The sequence below is a fragment of the Lichenostomus cassidix genome, chromosome 18, assembly GCF_008360975.1.
Source record: "Lichenostomus cassidix isolate B80296 chromosome 18, HeHo_3.0, whole genome shotgun sequence".
Lineage (NCBI taxonomy): Eukaryota > Metazoa > Chordata > Aves > Passeriformes > Meliphagidae > Lichenostomus > Lichenostomus cassidix.
Genome location: NC_139498.1, coordinates 1,596,031 through 1,613,221, shown reverse-complemented (window position 1 = coordinate 1,613,221; position 17,191 = coordinate 1,596,031). Strand labels below are relative to the sequence as shown.

The 17,191-nt window shown below is 48.2% G+C and overlaps 1 protein-coding gene across 4 annotated transcripts in view; it reads left to right on the top strand.

Moving 5' to 3' along the window:
- The first annotated feature begins 1,458 nt into the window (after nucleotides 1-1,458).
- Nucleotides 1,459-17,191, top strand: part of ABCA5 (ATP binding cassette subfamily A member 5) — a 33,977-nt gene continuing 18,244 nt past the window's right edge. Inside the window, exons 1-17 of one of the 4 annotated variants that reach the window (XM_085077373.1) lie at nucleotides 1,459-1,477; nucleotides 5,066-5,197; nucleotides 6,265-6,374; nucleotides 7,430-7,634; nucleotides 8,173-8,331; nucleotides 9,079-9,176; nucleotides 9,861-10,090; nucleotides 11,276-11,417; nucleotides 12,228-12,416; nucleotides 12,689-12,836; nucleotides 13,865-14,033; nucleotides 14,434-14,492; nucleotides 14,939-15,049; nucleotides 15,513-15,688; nucleotides 16,065-16,184; nucleotides 16,641-16,779; nucleotides 16,899-16,989. In XM_085077373.1, the coding sequence (XP_084933499.1) occupies nucleotides 6,270-6,374; nucleotides 7,430-7,634; nucleotides 8,173-8,331; nucleotides 9,079-9,176; nucleotides 9,861-10,090; nucleotides 11,276-11,417; nucleotides 12,228-12,416; nucleotides 12,689-12,836; nucleotides 13,865-14,033; nucleotides 14,434-14,492; nucleotides 14,939-15,049; nucleotides 15,513-15,688; nucleotides 16,065-16,184; nucleotides 16,641-16,779; nucleotides 16,899-16,989 (2,141 nt within the window). In that variant the 5' untranslated portion in view covers nucleotides 1,459-1,477; nucleotides 5,066-5,197; nucleotides 6,265-6,269. Of the gene's footprint in view, nucleotides 1,478-2,197; nucleotides 2,323-5,065; nucleotides 5,198-6,264; nucleotides 6,375-7,429; nucleotides 7,635-8,172; nucleotides 8,332-9,078; nucleotides 9,177-9,860; nucleotides 10,091-11,275; nucleotides 11,418-12,227; nucleotides 12,417-12,688; nucleotides 12,837-13,864; nucleotides 14,034-14,433; nucleotides 14,493-14,938; nucleotides 15,050-15,512; nucleotides 15,689-16,064; nucleotides 16,185-16,640; nucleotides 16,780-16,898; nucleotides 16,990-17,191 lie in introns of those variants that run through there. The other 3 variants (XM_085077372.1, XM_085077375.1, XM_085077374.1) reach the window with 3 other exon arrangements.

Genomic DNA, 17,191 nt, shown 5'->3' with positions numbered 1-17,191 from the left:
CTGTTCAAGGCTGCTGTGGGAGCTCATGGAGCAGGCTGGGGCTGTAATCCTGGATATTCCCAGTTATTGCTCGAGGCTGCTGTGGGAGCTCATGGAGCAGGCTGGGGCTGCAATCTTGGATATTCCCAGTTATTGCTGCAGGTTTAGCTGTGATGCAAAGGCTTCTGCCTGCCTGTGACTCCTGCTTGTGCAAACAGGGCTTTCCACTCCATGCTGTGCTCTGAGATCCTTTGCTTCTTTCCAGAAGAGGACACAGTGTCTTGCTCTCCATTTTGCAAGGAAAAAGGTGGAGTCCCTGCTGTGGTCACAGAGCTGTGCTATGATGCTCGTGCACAGTTCCAGACAGGGAATTCCCAACTCCCTGCGGGGATCTGAGCAGGGAATCTGCTCTGGAGCAGGAGCTGCAGGCTGTTCTCCTGAGCACCAATGCAGCAGCCCTGCGGCAGCATGCAGGATTCCTGCTCAGCTCAGCCTCTCCCAGCAGCACTCAGGAAACCGGAGCACGTCGGGCTGTGCTGGGGCTGTGCTGGGGCTGTGCTGGCAGTGATGGGAACGGGGTGATTAACGGGGTGATTAACGAACATCTCAGTGCTGCTCGGGGACTCAGCCCCACCCAGAGGGTGACAGGGACACCTGCCAGAGGGGAACAACTCGGTGGGAAGCATCAGGAAAGCAGGAGCCACCTGTAAACGGCAGGAATTCAGTGTTGGCATTCAGGGCAGCGTTTGCAATGCTGAAATTACATTTGGGGTAATGCGATGAAATCCTGGCAACCTTCTGGATGCAGGCAGGAGCACCGGATAGAGCGAGGCAGCTCCCAGCCAACCTTCCATCTCCAGCCCCAAGGACATATTTCCAGCCCCTTTCCTCTGCTCCCCACCAAGGCAGTGCTGGCAGGTGGGAAGAGGGGTGTCCCTGGGGTCCCCAGAGAAGAGGGGTGTCCCTGGGAGAGGTGATCATACGGGGATTGGGGTCTCCAGGAGGACAGAAACTCTGGAAGGGAAGGTCCCTTGGAGGAGGGGGTCACCTGGCGGATGGGGTCACTGACAGGGAGGTCCTCAGCAGGGATTGATGCCCAAAGAATTTTGCTTTTTGAGTATTTTTTGTGTATTCGTGGCTCTGCAGGCTGTTCTTGTACAGTTACAGGGTTTCTTAGCTAACTTCAGTGCCCTGGGAGACAAACACATTCCTGCAATCCTGTTCTAATCTTGCTGCTTCACTGAACCAAGGCCGTGTCCCTTTCCCAAATATTCAGACATAAACATCAACATTCAGAAATAAACATCAAGTGTGGGGCTGGAAGCAAGGGGGAGGCTTCAGCAGGGAGCTGAACCAAGAGGGGAATTACTTCATTAACTGTATTCCTAACTGGGGGTTCTTGTCAATTATGCTAATTTGCTAAACTTATAAAAATGTCAAAGCCCTGAACCACATGTCCATTCTGCCCTAAGTGTGCCTGGAGCACCTTCAATAAACGGTAACTGCTTTTTCCTTCATTTTAATCTCATTTGGCTTCTGATTTTAGGGCTGATAAGGAGTCAGAATGGAGGGAATCCTTGGAATGGGGGGTCCCTTGTAGGGGGGTCACCCAGAGGATGGAGGTGCCTGGGAGGGGAGGGTGACCCAGAGATTGGAGTGCTTGGAAAGGGGGCTCACTGCAGGATGGGATCCCTGGAAAAGGGTCCTGAGGAGGGATGGGGTCACTGCAGGATGGGGTTTTTGGAAAAGGGGTCCTGAGGGGGAATGGGGTTCACTGCAGGATGGGGTTTTTGGAAAAGGGGTTCTGAGGAGGAATGGGGTCACTGCAGTACGGTGTCCCCGGGAGAAGGAGGTGCTCCTCACCCAAAGGGCTCTTACGGACAATGGGGTCCCTGGCAAAGGGGGCTCGCTGGAGGCTGGAGCGCTCGGGAAGGATCCCCGGGAAGGACAGTGACCCCCGGAGCCAGGCTGTCCCCGGAGGGCAGCAAGGGCACCGGGAGGGACGTGTCGGCACTGCGGGGCGGCACGGCCGGGACTCCGGGGGACACAGGGAACACCGAGGGACACCGAGGGACACCGGGGGGACACAGGGAACACCGAGGGACACCGGGGGGACACAGGGAACACCGAGGGGTACCAGAACCCTCCCACCCCGCTCCGCTGGCCCAGGGGCGGTCCCGAACGGGGGGCGGTGGCACAGGCAGGCCCCTCCCGGGCTGCTCGGACGGGAAGGGGAAGGGGAAGGAGCGGAGAGGAAGAGGAGGAGTTGCGCTGCACCTGAGCGCCGGCATTAGCCCAGTGCCTGGCTGCGGGAGCCCGGCCGGCGGGGCTGCGGACAGCGCGGTGAGCAAATCACTGCCGGGGGTTTGCCGGGGAAAGGGAGCTGTGCAGAGCGGGAGGGTCCTCCCTCTGAGAGCCGCGGGGGTCCCGGCGCTGGGCGCGGCGGGGATGCTCAGGGGATGCTCAGGGAATGCTCAGGGGATGCTCAGGGAATGCTCAGGGGATGCTCAGGGATGCGGGAGGATGTTCAGGGATGCGAGAGGATGTTCAGGGATGCTCAGGGGATGCTCAGGGATGCGGGAGGATGTTCAGGGATGGGGGAGGATGTTCAGGGATGCGGGAGGATGTTCAGGGATGCTCAGGGGATGCTCAGGGATGCGGGAGGATGTTTGGGATGCTCAGGGGATGCTCAGGGATGCGGGAGGATGTTCAGGGATGCTCAGGGGATGCTCAGGGATGCGGGAGGATGTTTGGGATGCTCAGGGGGTGCTCGGGGATGCGGGAGGATGCTGAGGATGATCAGAGATGCGGGAGGATGCTCGGGGGTGCTTAGAGATGCAGGAGGATGTTCAGGGATGTTTGGGATGCTCAGAGGATGCTTGGGGATGCAGGAGGCTGCTCAGGGATGCGGGAAGATGCTGAGGATGCTCAGAGATGCAGAAGGATGTTCGGGGATGCAGGAGGATGTTTAGGATGCTCAGGAGATGCTCAGGGATGCGGGAGGATGCTGAGGATGCCACGGGAGCCGTGTGGGGACAGCCCGAGCCGGCTCTGTTCCGTGTCGTTCCTTGTCCCCGCAGGCAAGCAGGGATGAGGTTGGAAAGGAGCGATTTGCAGCCCCGGGCAGGGCTGGGGTTCCCCTTGGGGCTGATAAGGGAGAAATTCCAGCCCGCTTAAAAATAAAAAAATACATTTATAAAGCATTTTGCTCTGTTATTCTATGTTGTTATACTCGCAGTTCAAATAATTGAAACACAGTAAAGAGTTTTGCTTAAGTATCATCTGGGCTGTTGTCTTCTAGCAGCAAGATCAATAATCTTATTTTCTTACCCTCCTGCGGGGGTTCCTCACTGAGAAGTTGTGTTTTCCTCGAGCCACAGCTCGTTCAGCTGCAGCTCACACCCCTCGTTTGCGTTTTGATGGGATTTTGGGGTTTTTTTACCTTAAAAGCCAAGGCAAACGTGCCGTGCAGCACTAAATCACCATCTGACCTTTAAAGCTCAGTGCCGGGCTGCTGCCTGGGCAGGCAGGGAGGGAGGGAGGGAGGGAGGGAGGGGAGGCTTCTCGAGTATCATCCCAGTATGACTGGAGAAGCTGTGGCAGCTCTGCTGTGGAACTGAAGCCCAGACCCAGCCGTCCCCTCGGGGTGGCTCTGGCTGAGATGCCCACCAGCCCTGGTGTGTCACCCACCTCCCCTGGCAGCACAGATCATGAGACAGTGCCTGGGTTGGGGAGGGTTGTCACACGTTGGGAGCATCTTCATTCTGCCTGCTATTACTCAATTGAACGCCTTGGCAGCTTTTTCTGCTCAGCCTGTTGTGTTCATGTTCTTCATCTGGAGTCTCAAGGAGGATTTGGGTTGTGGTTTTTTTTTCTCCCCCAAATACAATTTTTCACCATTCAGGTGATGCTTCCTCAGTGTCCTTCATCGTTCTGTGGCTTATGTGGATGGAGGTGGCAGATGTGATATGAAAAATTAATTAACATTCCTCAAATGACCCTTCCTCCAACCTGGGTGATGTAAATGAAAGCATGGCAGAGTTCCAGGGAAGATGTGGGAGTATTTTGGGTTTCATAAGTGGCTGGAAAATAATTAGAGAAACAGTGACTGGCGCTGGCGATTGAATCCCATGAAATCATCTTTGGCAGTTTTGGGGATTTAATTAAAATATTGAGGCAGAGGAGAGGTGTTTGTGTGTTAGACCCTGGTGGAGTTTCTGTTCCTCACAGTGCTCCTGCAGTGTGCTCTGGGAGCCAACAGTGGCAGGTCAGGCACTGCCAGGGCTTGTGAGCAGAGGGGAGAAGCACAGGGATTGTCATGACCTGTAAGCAAGAACTGCTGCTTTTGATTATTTTTCAAACACTCTGCTGTCGCTGTGAACCATTTCTTGCCTGAAAACATCCAGATGGAGTTGTGCTCATTTTTCCTGCAGGGCTTGGTTACTGTCATAGCTTGGTGTTGAAGCATTTGGTGGTTAGATTTTTATTTTTTTTAAATGCAAATTTTTTTTTTTTAATGTTATTCATTTTTGGAGTAGCCTCAGTGTGAGGGCAGCACTGCAGGCTGGAGGTGGAATCCCTTCCCAAAGCTTCTGTCCCAGTGATGAGCAGTTATATTCCACACCTCTCATGCTGTCAGGGGTCACTGCTCCATGGAGGATCCCAAAACCAGCCTGGGAGCAGGGATTTGGTTCCTTTCATCCCCTTTTCCCTCCTCTCATGCCCTTTTCCCTCCTCTCATCCCTGCCAAGCTCAGACAGGCTCGATGGATAAAGAATTTGGGTATTTAAGTTCATAGTGGTGCTGATATCTGAGGAACCTCCTGTGTCCCATTAATTCTGTGCTCCAAAAAAAAAGATTTCCCCATTAGAATACATCCAGGGAAGGAAGGTTGAGCCCTGCAGATGGCAGAGAAACACCAGCCTGCCTCTGGAATGAGTGCTGGGAGCTGTAAAGCCTGAAGTATGGATAAATTCCTAGAATCTGTGTTTTGGCTGAAGGGTTGGGAAATCACCCAGGGTTTTTTTTAATGCTACCTTTCCCGATGCTCTGCTTCCCACCTCATGGCTCTGCTTCACCTTCACAGCTGAAATGTCCCAACATTCCCAGCTGAGGAGGCAGAAGGAGATGTAGATTGACCTGAAATTCCCAACCTCAGGCGGCAGAAGGGTTGGAAAAACCGAGGAGAGAGCCTTGCCAGCTGCCCAGCCCTCCCCAGGTACGTGCAGGGTGGCACCTCCTGGAAAAAACATTTCCCATCCGGTTGAATCCATTTTTCCCTCTGCAAAAGGTCATCTGCAGCCCTGCAGGGGATGCTGGAAAGGTTAGCATGGAGTGAGGAGGGAAATCAGCGGTGCTGGCTGAGCTCCAGCAGGGAAAGGGGTTATTCACACTCAATTGCACACCCAGCTCGCCCGGGGGGAGCAGCTGGCACTGCCCTGCTCTGGCTGCCTGCCCTCTGCTCCTGCTGGGCATGCTGCACTTGTGCTCTCTGGAAATGGGATTGGCGTTTACAGTTGTGCCCCCTGGGAATGACTGGGATTGGGATTTATAATTGTGTTCCCTGGAAATGATTGGGATTGGGGTTTACAGTTGTGCTCCTGGAAATGACTGGGATTGGGATTTATAATTGTGTTCCCAGGAAATGATGGGGATTGGGGTTTACAGTTGTGCTCCTGGAAATGACTGGGATTGGGATTTACAATTCTGCATTCTGGAAATGATGGAATTGGGATTTACAGTTGTGCTCCTGGAAATGATTGGGATTGGGATTTATAATTGTGCTCCCTAGAAATGATTGGGATTTACAATTCTGCATTCTGGAAATGACTGGGATTGGGATTTACAATTGTGCTCCCTGGAAATTATTGAGATTTACAGTTGTCCTCCCTGAAAATGATTGGGATTTAGAGTTGTCCTCCCTGGAAACAATTGGGATTGGGATTCACTTGGGGAAAAGTGAAAATAAACCTGGTTTAAGTCAGGTCTAGTGAGTTGGGCTGGAGCTGGTTGTCCCTGGCTGGAGGGGTGACAGTGGCTCAGTGGTGTCCTGAGGTGTCTTCTGCCCGAATTCCCAGCTGGATTCCCAATTTCTCTCATTCCAATGGGCACTGCCAGTTCCTCCATGTGACAGGCACTAGGCACGTGGGTCATGAAAATATGAAAATCCAAAAATGAAAACTTCCTGTGAAAATACAAAACCAGGAGGTGCTGAATGCTGCAAGTGCCTGGCTTTCTCTGGGAATTCTTTTGTCATTTAATAAAAATCTGTATTTTTTTCTGCAGCTAAAATGGCCCCAGCTGCTCCAAGGGAAGCAGGAGTGTGGAGGCAAACCCGAGCTCTCCTGTTCAAGAATTGCCTCATTAAATGCAGGACTAAGAAAAGCAGTGTCCAGGTAAGGAGGACTCCTTGAGGTTTGCTGCCATCACAGCTAAGGGTTTAAATCATTCCCAAAGCAGAGGCAAAACTCAGATTTATTATGATGGTTATGAAGCTTCATGGTCTGCTCTGAATTTTGGGGTGAAATAGGATTTTTCAGCAGGTGTTTTGTGGTCCTTTGGCTGAAAAAAATAGCATCTTGTGTAAGGCTTTATCCAGAACATAGCCCTGAGTATTAAATTGTGTATACAGAGAATAATACATTTTTGAATAGCATATAAATTAATATAGTAGTAAATTATGTTAGTATGTTCATTAATATTATATATACACTGGAGTATATGTTAGGCATATATATGGTATGATATAATATGATATAATATGATATAATAATGTAATATAACATAATATAATATAATGTAATATAATATAATATAATGTATACAATATATAATACGTATAATACAATGCAATAATACAATAATATCGAATATTGAATACAATAAAATACAATGCAATATAATATGACACCCTACAATATAAATAATAATAATATATTAATTAAAATATTCTTTAATATTGCCCGCTCAGTGCACCTTAAAACCTTTCCCAGCTGTAACCACACAGACTGTTGAGGTCAGACCTCCCCAAAAGATCTTTTTATCTTCCCCACCAGCTCAGCCCTGCGTATAAATGATTTGATGCCACTCCAGGATGAATTTTCAGGGCAAGAAGAGCCCTTGCAGTGCTTGGCTGGGCTCCTCCCCTGGCTCACAGCTTTTGTTCTGCTCCTTCCCAAAGAGCAGCGATTTGCAGATGTTCCAAGCTTGTCGAACGATCCCTTTGGGCTTTAAAATGGCTTCTTAAGTTACTAATGCCTGCGATTAAAACCCTGCAGCAGCGCCAGGCGAGGATTTGGCGCTAAAACCGCTGCAGCGTCGCAAACATTCGGGGAATTTCACATCAAGAAGCTGCACTCAGCCCCTGCTTGGAGCTGCCTGCAGGAGAAACTTCGGGGAGCTTTGATTTCCATGGATGTACTTTGAAATATTCCATTTTTTTTGGGTGCAGGAGGTGCTTTTCCCGCTGTTTTTCCTGTTCTGGCTGATCCTGATGAGCATGATGCATCCTCACAGGAAGTATGACGAGGTGACCAACACCATGCTGGGCCCCCTGGACACCTCGGTGTTGGTGAATTTTATCATTGGCTACACTCCTCCCAGCAGGATGGCTCGGGAAATCATGAAGAAAGTGGCTTCTGATAACTTTGAGGATGGTATTCAGACCCTGCTTGTTGTGGTTTTTCCCCCTTGTATCTCGTGCTGTGGGTTGTGTTTGAAGAGGGAGCTCAGTGGTGTTGCCAAGTGGAAAAATCTGGTTATTTTCCAGGGGTTTTTTTTTGCTGGTTTTGGGGTTTTTTTGATGAAAAAGCTGCATTTTTGGGGTTAAAAGCTATTCTGGTTCTGCCATCTCAAGGTGATTCCCATTGTCGTGGTGCAGCCTCAAGTGTGGGGTGGCTGCAGGGAAAAAAAAGGCAAAAAATGGGGGGAAAAGGAAAAAATTCTGGGGTAAACTTGGATTTTGGATTAGTCATCCTGCTGCTGAGCTGAACTCCATCAGTGTCTGCTCACGAGAATACTTCTCTCCCTGTGACAAAAATAATTACAGATATCAAAGAATCATGGGATGGTTTGGGTCAGAAGGGACTCCAAACCCCAATAAGTCATCACCAACACCTCTTTCCGCGTGTTGCACACTTTTATTCCCTGTATAAAACAAACCAACAGGACCATTTGTTCATTCCCACCTGCCAGGCCTCCTCACCGAGGAGTATTTGAGCGAGGAGGAGCTGGAAGAAGCCACCACCCTGAAACCCTCCAACTTCGTGGGGGTTGTGTTCAAGGACTCCATGTCCTACCAGCTGAGGTTCCACGACTCCATCGCCATGTCCTCTGTCTATATGGAATCCAGAGGTAAATCCTGCTGCTCTGAGAGGGAATTGGCTGGAAAATCATGCTGTAGTTGTCTTTTTTTTTTTTTGGCTTGGTGTTGTTCGTGGTGGTTTGTGGAGGTTGTTGTGGGGATGGGTTGGGGACTGTGCAGCTGTAATTGTGTTTTTTGGGATTTTAACGTGGAATGGCTTGGGTTGGCAAGGAGATTTTAATGTGGAATCCTGATTGGAGGTGGGATTTTAACATGGAATCATGGAGTGCTTGGGTCAGAAGTGGGATTTGAACATGGAATCACAGAATGGCTTGGGTTGAAAGTGGGATTTTAACGTGGAATCCTGATTGGAAGTGGGATTTTAACATGGAATCCTGGCATAGCTTGGGTTGGAAGTGGGATTTTAATGTGTAATTCTGAAATGGCTTGGGTTGTCAGTAGGATTTTAACATGGAATCACAGAATGACTTGGGTTAAAAGTGGGATTTTAATATGGAATCATGGAATTGCTTGGGTTGTCAGTGGGATTTTAACATGGAATCCTGATTGGCTGTGGGATTTTAACATGGAATCCTGGAACAGCTTGGGTTGTCAGTGGGATTTTAATATGGAATCATGGAATGGCTTGGGTTGGAAGTGGGATTTTAACATGGAATCCTGATTGGAAGTGGGATTTTAACATGGAATCATGATTGGAAGTGGGATTTTAACATGGAATCCTGGACTGGCTCGTGTTGGAAGGGGTTTCAGGGTGATCATTCCTCCTCTCCCTACAGCCACGTGCTCCAGCCTGCGGACAGGCTGTGAGTCTGTGACCTACTGGAGCTCAGGCTTTGCAGCACTCCAAGCCTGCATTGACGCTGCCATCATCCAGGTGAGGCTGGGAAATCCCATCCTGACCCCAGGAAGGGCAGATCTGGGCTCTGCCTGCTCCATCTGCCTGTTCATCCCAGGAAAAATCCCATCCCAACCCCAGGAAGGGCAGATCCAGGTCTTGCCTGCTCCATCTCTCTCTTCATCCCAGGAGAAATCCCATCCCAACCTGCCTGTTCACCCCAGGACACGCTGTGTCCCAGCCCAGCTGGCATCCCATGGCAAGGGGGAATGTTTCCCTGTGGGTTTGGCTGTGTTTTGCCCAGGATTGGGGTTGGATCATGAGGATGTTTGTCTCTGCTTGCATCCCAATGAGGCTGACCATCCAGGCCAGCACTGCTCAGAGCACAAAGGCCCCACAGTGCTCACCCCAAATGCAGTCTCAAAAAGGCTTTGTTTTGGTGTAAGGATTGCTCAGCAATTTTTCCCAATTTTTCTTCCCTCATCACTGATGGCAGCAAATTTTATCTTTTTAATTTTGCTAATTTTGTCTCATTTTATCTCCAGGCATTTGCTAATTTTATCTCCAGGCATTCTGATATTTTCCAGTTTCCCTGCTTTTGGACGTTTTGGGGATTTGGGGTCTCCTGATCTCTCCCTGCCAGCAGGAATGGAGTCATTGTTTGGGATGGGGCCGAAAAACCAGGAAAAATATCAAAATAACTCTTCCTCCTCTCCTTCCCAGCTGAAGACAAATCAGTCAGTCTGGGAGCAGCTGGAGCTGACCAGAGCCATGGTGATGGGAGAAGCTGCCGTGGTGGAAATCGATAATTTCCCTCGTGCAATCATTTTAATTTACCTGGTGATTGCATTCTCCCCCTTCGGGTATTATTTGGCAATTCACATCGTGGCAGAGAAGGAGAGGAAGCTGAAGGAGTTCTTGAAAATTTTGGGACTCCATGACACTGCCTTCTGGTATGTGAGTGTTTGGTGTAACCTCTGTTTTATAGAAGAAAAAACCAAAAATATATATATATATGTATATGTAAATAAATATTTTTTTAAAAAATTCATTCTAGGAAACCTCTTCAATTCCACTCTCCATTTTTTAAATTTTTTTAAATTAAATTTAAAAAATTCCACCCTCCATTTTTTAAAAAAACAGTTTTTAAATTGTTCTTAGTTTTTTACTGAAGATGACCAAAAACTGAGATATTCTGTAAAATCAGACACTTGGAATATCATGGAAATAATAATGAATATTTTAATGTGTCATCCTGCTGCATTTATTCATGTAAAGTGATGCCAGCCTTGGAGGGATTAAACCTCATCATGTGTGAGATTTTTATGGAGGTTTTTTATACTTTTTTTAATATCTTTGGCTCAATACCTCATTTCCTAGAGGCTCAACAGGTGCAGCCTGACACATCATTAAATGAACCCAACTCTGTAATTTCAACGTGCCAGAGCAGTCTCAGCAACAGGTTCTCAATTATTTCCTCACCCTGATGAAAATTATCCTGGGCAATAGAACAGTTGATTTTTCTCCCTGATGATGTGTTAATTTGAAACCATTGATAGTTCAAGTGATAAAAACAGGTTTTGCTTTGTCCTTTTCCTGCAGTGTTTTCACATCAGCACCCAAACAGCCACCTGGGGTGGTTGGAATGATTTTTTTTTTCAGTTGTTTCAGAGGAAATGTGTCATTTTGTGCTACCTGTGCCCAACCCACCCCTGCTTCCTGAGGTCAGAGTTAACTCCCAGACTCTCAGCTCTGTTTTTCCACAGAGCAGATTTTATTACCTTGCCCAGCACCCTGAATGACAGCTGCATTAAGTTTTAAACAGCATTTCTTGAATTATTGAAACCTCCTGCTCTGTCACCCTCGTTCACCTGTAGCAGGGAGTTAATTATGGAAGGTTTAAAAAACAAACAAACAATGGTGAATCAGCTGGTGGTGCATCCTTAGCTGCTGTGGGTGTTGCTGAGTGTAAAACACCCCAGGGATGCTCACAGCACCTTCCATTTGGGGTTTTGGTTTTATTGCACTCCTGGCCTTTGGTGCAGCTGTCTGCAATATCCCAGAATGGTGGGTTTTGCTGTTTGGGGGGCTGAGGATTCATCCCTGGGTTCTGATTTTTCCCCCCTTTCCCTCCCTAGGCTCTCCTGGGTGCTGCTCTACATGAGCCTGATTTTTGTCATGTCCATCCTGATGGCAGTCATCGCCACAGCCTCGTCCCTCTTCCCCCAGAGCAGTGCCTTTGTCATATTCCTCCTCTTCTTCCTCTATGGAGTCTCCTCAGTAAGTATTCCTGGCCTTCTTTTAATTTTTCTTTTAATTCCTCAGCTCAGCCATCCCATCCCATCCCAGGGGGTTTTGTTGTTTTGTTCCTTTCCCACCTGATGTTCTCTCTGCCAGAGGATTTGGGGCAAATGTTGTTGCTGTAGGACTGAGGTGTTGGGAATCTGAGTTATCCCATTCCTTGGGTTTGCTCCTGTTTAGGATATTATATAGAGATATTATATAGGGATATTATATAGGGATATTATATATAGAGATAGAGATATTATATATAGAGATATTATATATAGAGATATTATATATAGAGATATTAAATAGAGATATTATATCCTGTTTAGGATATTATACAGATCTTATATTGTCACCCAAAAGTGACAATATTTTCCTTCCTGAAACATCTGAGTTTATAATCATCAGGTTTTGAGCTCCAAACCCATTCTGCACTCCAAAACCAGCTCCTCTTCCAAACATTTCCTCTTTCTAGAGAGTTTAATGCTACAACCCTACTGAAGGTCAGAGAATGATACAAGAATATATTATAAATATATTCATAAACCCAATTGCTTGTCTGAGTTAGTAAGAGGAACAGTTGGACTCAATCTTGGAGGTCTTTTCCAACTGAAAATGATTCTGTGGGGTGAATTCTCTGTGGGTGAATGCTGTAGTGACTGCACCAGGAAAATGAAATTATTATCAGAGGTCAAACTGAAGCTGTGGCATTTCCCCCTTGTTTTTCTATACCTGTATTATCATTATTAATATTATTTTTAATTCAGTGCCTCCCTATCTGCTTTTTGTCTCTGCCCTCAGGTTTTCTTTGCCCTCATGCTGACTCCTCTGTTTAAAAAGTCAAAGCACGTGGGGATAGTGGAGTTCCTGGCCACGCTGGTTTTTGGCTTTGTGGGTCTTAACATCGTCCTGCTGGAGGATTTCCCCAAATCCTTCGTGTGGATCCTCAGCCCTCTGTGTCAGTGCAGCTTCCTGATTGGTGTTGCTCAGGTAAATCCCCTCTGCCAGCTCCTTTGCCATGGTTTGTTTGCAAGCAGACCTTGATGGGGATTTTAAATAGATATTTTATTTTGGAGAGCTGGTGGTGGTGGGGAAAATGCCTTTTTTCACTGCAGTTTAATACCCAGCACCGTAAAGGAGCTGCTCTTCTTTATGCTCATTGTGATCTCAGTGATTTTCTCATTATTTTGAGGGTTTTTGGGCAGTTTTTTCCCTGTGCTGTGGTGCCTTTCCCTGTGTCACACCTCCCTGTCTCCCTGCAGGTGATGCACCTGGAGGATTACGAGGATGGAGCAACATTTGCCAACATCAATGCTGCTCCTTACCCCCTGAGCATCTCCCTGGTCCTGCTGGTGCTGGACAGCATCTTCTACCTGCTGGTGGCTGTCTACCTGGACCAGGTGATCCCAGGTGGGTTCCTGAATAAAACTGTACTTCCTAAAACCCTGAGCCCCCCAGGCTGGGTAACTCATTCCAGCTCAGCTGGGGGGAAAGGAAGTGATGCTGTTTGCACACAGATTGGTGTGAAATCTTTCAGTTTTCAGCTGAAATAATTTATATGCTGTTAAAACCCTGAGGTGTGAGGAGGTGAGAATTGCTGGCCTTGGAAAGTTTAATTTTTCCTTCTTTCTAGAGGAAAAACTTTCTCCCTGAGTTAACTAAAACCTCAGGCTTTACAATTTCCTCTTAGAGGGTTGAAAATCAAATGCTGCTCTGCCTCTTCCAGATCCTTCCCTGTGACAGGAGCAGCTGAACACCAAACACAGAATAAAAATTGTTAATCTCAGGCTTAATCTCAGCTCTGTTCACCTCCAATCCCTCTCTTCTCTCCCTCTCCTGTTTAAGTCACTACAGGGGATTTCTCTTGAATAGAGGGAAATTTTCACATATATTTAAATATATTTAGCGAAAGTGCAGTCTGCCAGCAGTGGGGATAACATTGGGAATTGGCTGATAAAATCCTTCAGGAGCAGAGGTTGTGGTTCCCCAGGAGGAACTCAAACCCTCCAAGCTGAGGAATATTTGGGGTTCCTGCTGAGGAGTATTTGGGGTTTTCTGCTGAGGAGTATTTGGGGTTTTCTGCTGAGGAGTATTTGGGGTTTTCTGCTGAGGAGTATTTGGGGTTTTCTGCTGAGGAATATTTGGGGTTTTCTGCTGAGGAATATTTGGGGTTTTCTGCTGAGGAATATTTGGGGTTTTCTGCTGAGGAATATTTGGGGTTTTCTGCTGAGGAATAGTTGGGGTCCCTGCTGAGGAATAGTTGGGGTCCCTGCTGAGGAATAGTTGGGGTCCCTGCTGAGGAATAGTTGGGGTTCCTGCTGAGGAATAGTTGGGGTTCTGCTGAGGAATATTTGGGGTTTCTGCTGGGGAATATTTGGGTTTCCAGCTGAGGAATATTTGGGTTTCTGCTGAGCAATTCCCCTGTTTTCTGCCCCCAGGGGAGTTTGGCCTGCGCAGGACACCATTTTTCTTCATGAAACCCTCATTTTGGTCAAAGCACCACAAGAACTACAAGGAGCTGTACGAGAGCAGCATCAATGGCAGCCTGAGCTTCAGTGAGATCGTGGAGCCTGTGCCCTCCGAATTCCAGGGCAAGGAAGCCATCAGGTTATATTGATGTTAGAATCACATTTTTGGGGTCTGTTCTGCTCACACCTCTTCTCCATGCCGTGTCTGTGGCTGTTGTGTTGTGGAATACCTGTTCCCTTCCCAGGCTTGGGAAGCCTCTAGTGCATTGCTCTGGAGACACAGATTTGAAATAACTCAGTTTATCATCACAGGAAATAGCTGAGAAGGTGACCAGGGAAAGCTTTGTGGTGGCAGAGTGGAGATAAGCAAAATTTTGGGAAAACCTGTCCTGTCTCTTGGCTTGCCTCGATGGGTTTTTTACCACATCTGGTGCCACTTCAGGCTGGATGTCTTGTTGTGGTTGTTGCTGAGTGTTGATCATTGAAAATGCCATGTGAAGATCCTGAAATAGCTCATTCTCTGATTTGTCTTCTTTCAGAATCAGCTGCGTTCAGAAAACATTCAGGAAAAAGGGGGAAACTGTGGAGGCTCTCAGGAGTAAGAACATTTCAGCTTTTTGGCTGCTTGTTGGGTGCAGAGGGGCAGTAGCTGAGCTGCTGAGGGATCTTTTGTGTTTCAGTTCAGGCTGGTTTTGGTTTCTTTGGGAGGGGTGGGGCCTTGGAGCATGGATGGTTGTGTGTGTGTGTGTCCTCTGTGCCATCCTGGGGACTAAAACAGCACCAAACCAGCCCTGCATCACTAGGGAAAACCTGCTGGCAGCACCCCAACCCCTCCTCTGCCCCTGTGGGGATGGGATGGGATGGGATGGGATGGGATGGGATGGGATTTCCCTGTCCCACCTCCCTGATATTTTCACCTTTCTGGGTGGTTTGAAGGTGTTTTTCTCGAGATGGGTGCAGTGTGAGTGTTTGACCCCTGGGGCAGGAGTGGCTCAGGGGGTCAGGATCACCCCTAACTGCCCTCTCCCTGTGCCTGGGGAGCAGATCTGTCCTTTGACATCTACGAGGGGCAAATCACAGCCCTGCTGGGGCACAGTGGCACCGGGAAGACGACGCTGATGAACATCCTCTGCGGGCTCTGCCCACCCACAGATGGTGAGTGCAGGGTCTGGGTGCAGGGTTTGGGTACAGGGTTTGGGTGCAGGGTTTGGGGTTACCCTGCTGGGAAACCAAGGCTGAGACCCTTGAGGTTATTTCAGGATGCACCAAAATTGATTTGGATAAGGTCTGGAAGAGCCCATTTTGCATTTTGGGATCCATCCAATGCCCCTTGCAAGTTGGGCTTTTTGTGTTTAAAAGTTGAATAACTCTCACAAATTAGTCTCATGGTATGGCAGAACTCAGCCAAACTGCCTTGGTAGTGGAGATGGATGTGAAATCCGTGGATCAGCCATCCCAGGCACTTTGGATTCCTGTCCACACAGGGCTCTAAAAACCTCTCTGCTGGTGCTCCTTGCAGTGGAAAGTTTCCCAGCCCATGGCAGGAGGTTGGAATGAGATGATCTTTAAGCTCCTGTCCAGCCAAGCCATTCCATGATCCCCTGGTTATTTTTGGCAGGGTTTGTCTCAGTCTATGGGCACAAAGTGTCGGAGATCGATGAGATGCTGGAGGTGCGGCAGATCACTGGGGTGTGTCCCCAGGCTGACATCCACTTCGACATTCTAACCGTGGAGGAGAACCTCTCCATCTTTGCTGCCATCAAAGGCATCCCTCAGAACGATCTGATACAAGAGGTAACTCACCTGGGTGTCTTATGTGTTCGTTTCTAACCTGTAAATCAAAATATCCTCACGGGGTTTTCCTTAGCACAGGTTTGCAGGGAAATATTGCTTTGTGGTGCAATAGACAGAGAGGTACAGGCAGGTATTTAGACAAGGATAAACTTTGAATTTTTCCTGAGATTAAAATGCTCATGAAATGCTTTAAATCTGGCGTTTAGGTCCACTTATAGACACCATTAAGCCATTACACTTTGTGTAGAGGTTGTGCAGTTCAGATACAGAACACACTGGGAACCAGCAGCAGTCACTTGGAATATTAATTGTCAACAATCTGATTTAAAAATCCTAGGTTATTTAAAACAATGAATGTGCTTCTTGTGTTTTCAAGGTGCAGAAGGTGTTGCTGGATTTGGAGATGCAGCCCATCAGGGACAATCAGGCTAAAAAATTGAGTGGGGGGCAGAAGAGGAGGCTGTCGGTGGGAGTTGCTGTTCTTGGGAACCCCAAGGTGAGAGTGATGGAATTATTCCCCCTTGGTGTTCCTGATCCATGGAAAGCTTGGTGTCTCTTGTCAAAACCAACTGATATGTATGATAATGTGTAATATGCAGGAATTGTTCCTTTAATCCCCTTTTTTTCTTTGGTTATGGTTTAATTTTTTCCCTGGGTGCTCCCAGAATCATTCCCCACCCAATTCACTGCCTTTTCCTGGTTTCCATGCTGAATATTCCATCAGCCTGGAATGCTGTGAGAACCACAGGATGCCCAGGTGCTGCAGCAGCACCATGAGAAGGACATTGTCCTTGTCACCTCCTCCTGGCAGTGACAGCTCCACACTACCTGGGACTGAACCAAACCCAAGGAATAACTGACAGGCCTCCAGCAAACCCCTCTGGCTCTCTGGGGAGGGCTTGCTGAGCTCTGGGGCAGTGGATTTGGGAATTGCTGTTGGTTTTGCCCCGAGGTGCTGCTGCTGGATGAGCCCACAGCTGGGATGGATCCCTGCTCTCGTCACATCGTCTGGAACCTGCTGAAGAATAGGAAAGCCAACCGAGTGACTGTGTTCAGCACCCACTTCATGGACGAGGCTGACATCCTGGCTGGTGAGGGCTGCTGCCCCCCCAGAGCCCTGGGGTGTGGTTTGGGTGCAATCCAGAGCTGCACTGGGGAGGAAATGGTCAATATTCTGCCCCAAAGGGACCTTCCTGGCTCTCGTTTGCAGATCGCAAGGCTGTGATTTCCCAGGGGATGCTGAAGTGCCTGGGATCCTCTCTCTTCCTCAAGAGCAAGTGGGGCATTGGCTACCGCCTGAGGTAATGCTGTGCCCAGTTCTGTGCCTCCTAGGTGTCACCACGCCTCTCCTTTTTAATTTTCTGCGAGAAAACACCTCCCAAAAAGACCCTTTTATCCTCCAGTAGGATCTAACTGAATGCTTGGTGACTGCTGCTATTCTGCTGTAGCACCAGGAGCAGCTTCAGCCTTCCAACCCCCATTTCTGGGGTTGGAAATTTTAAT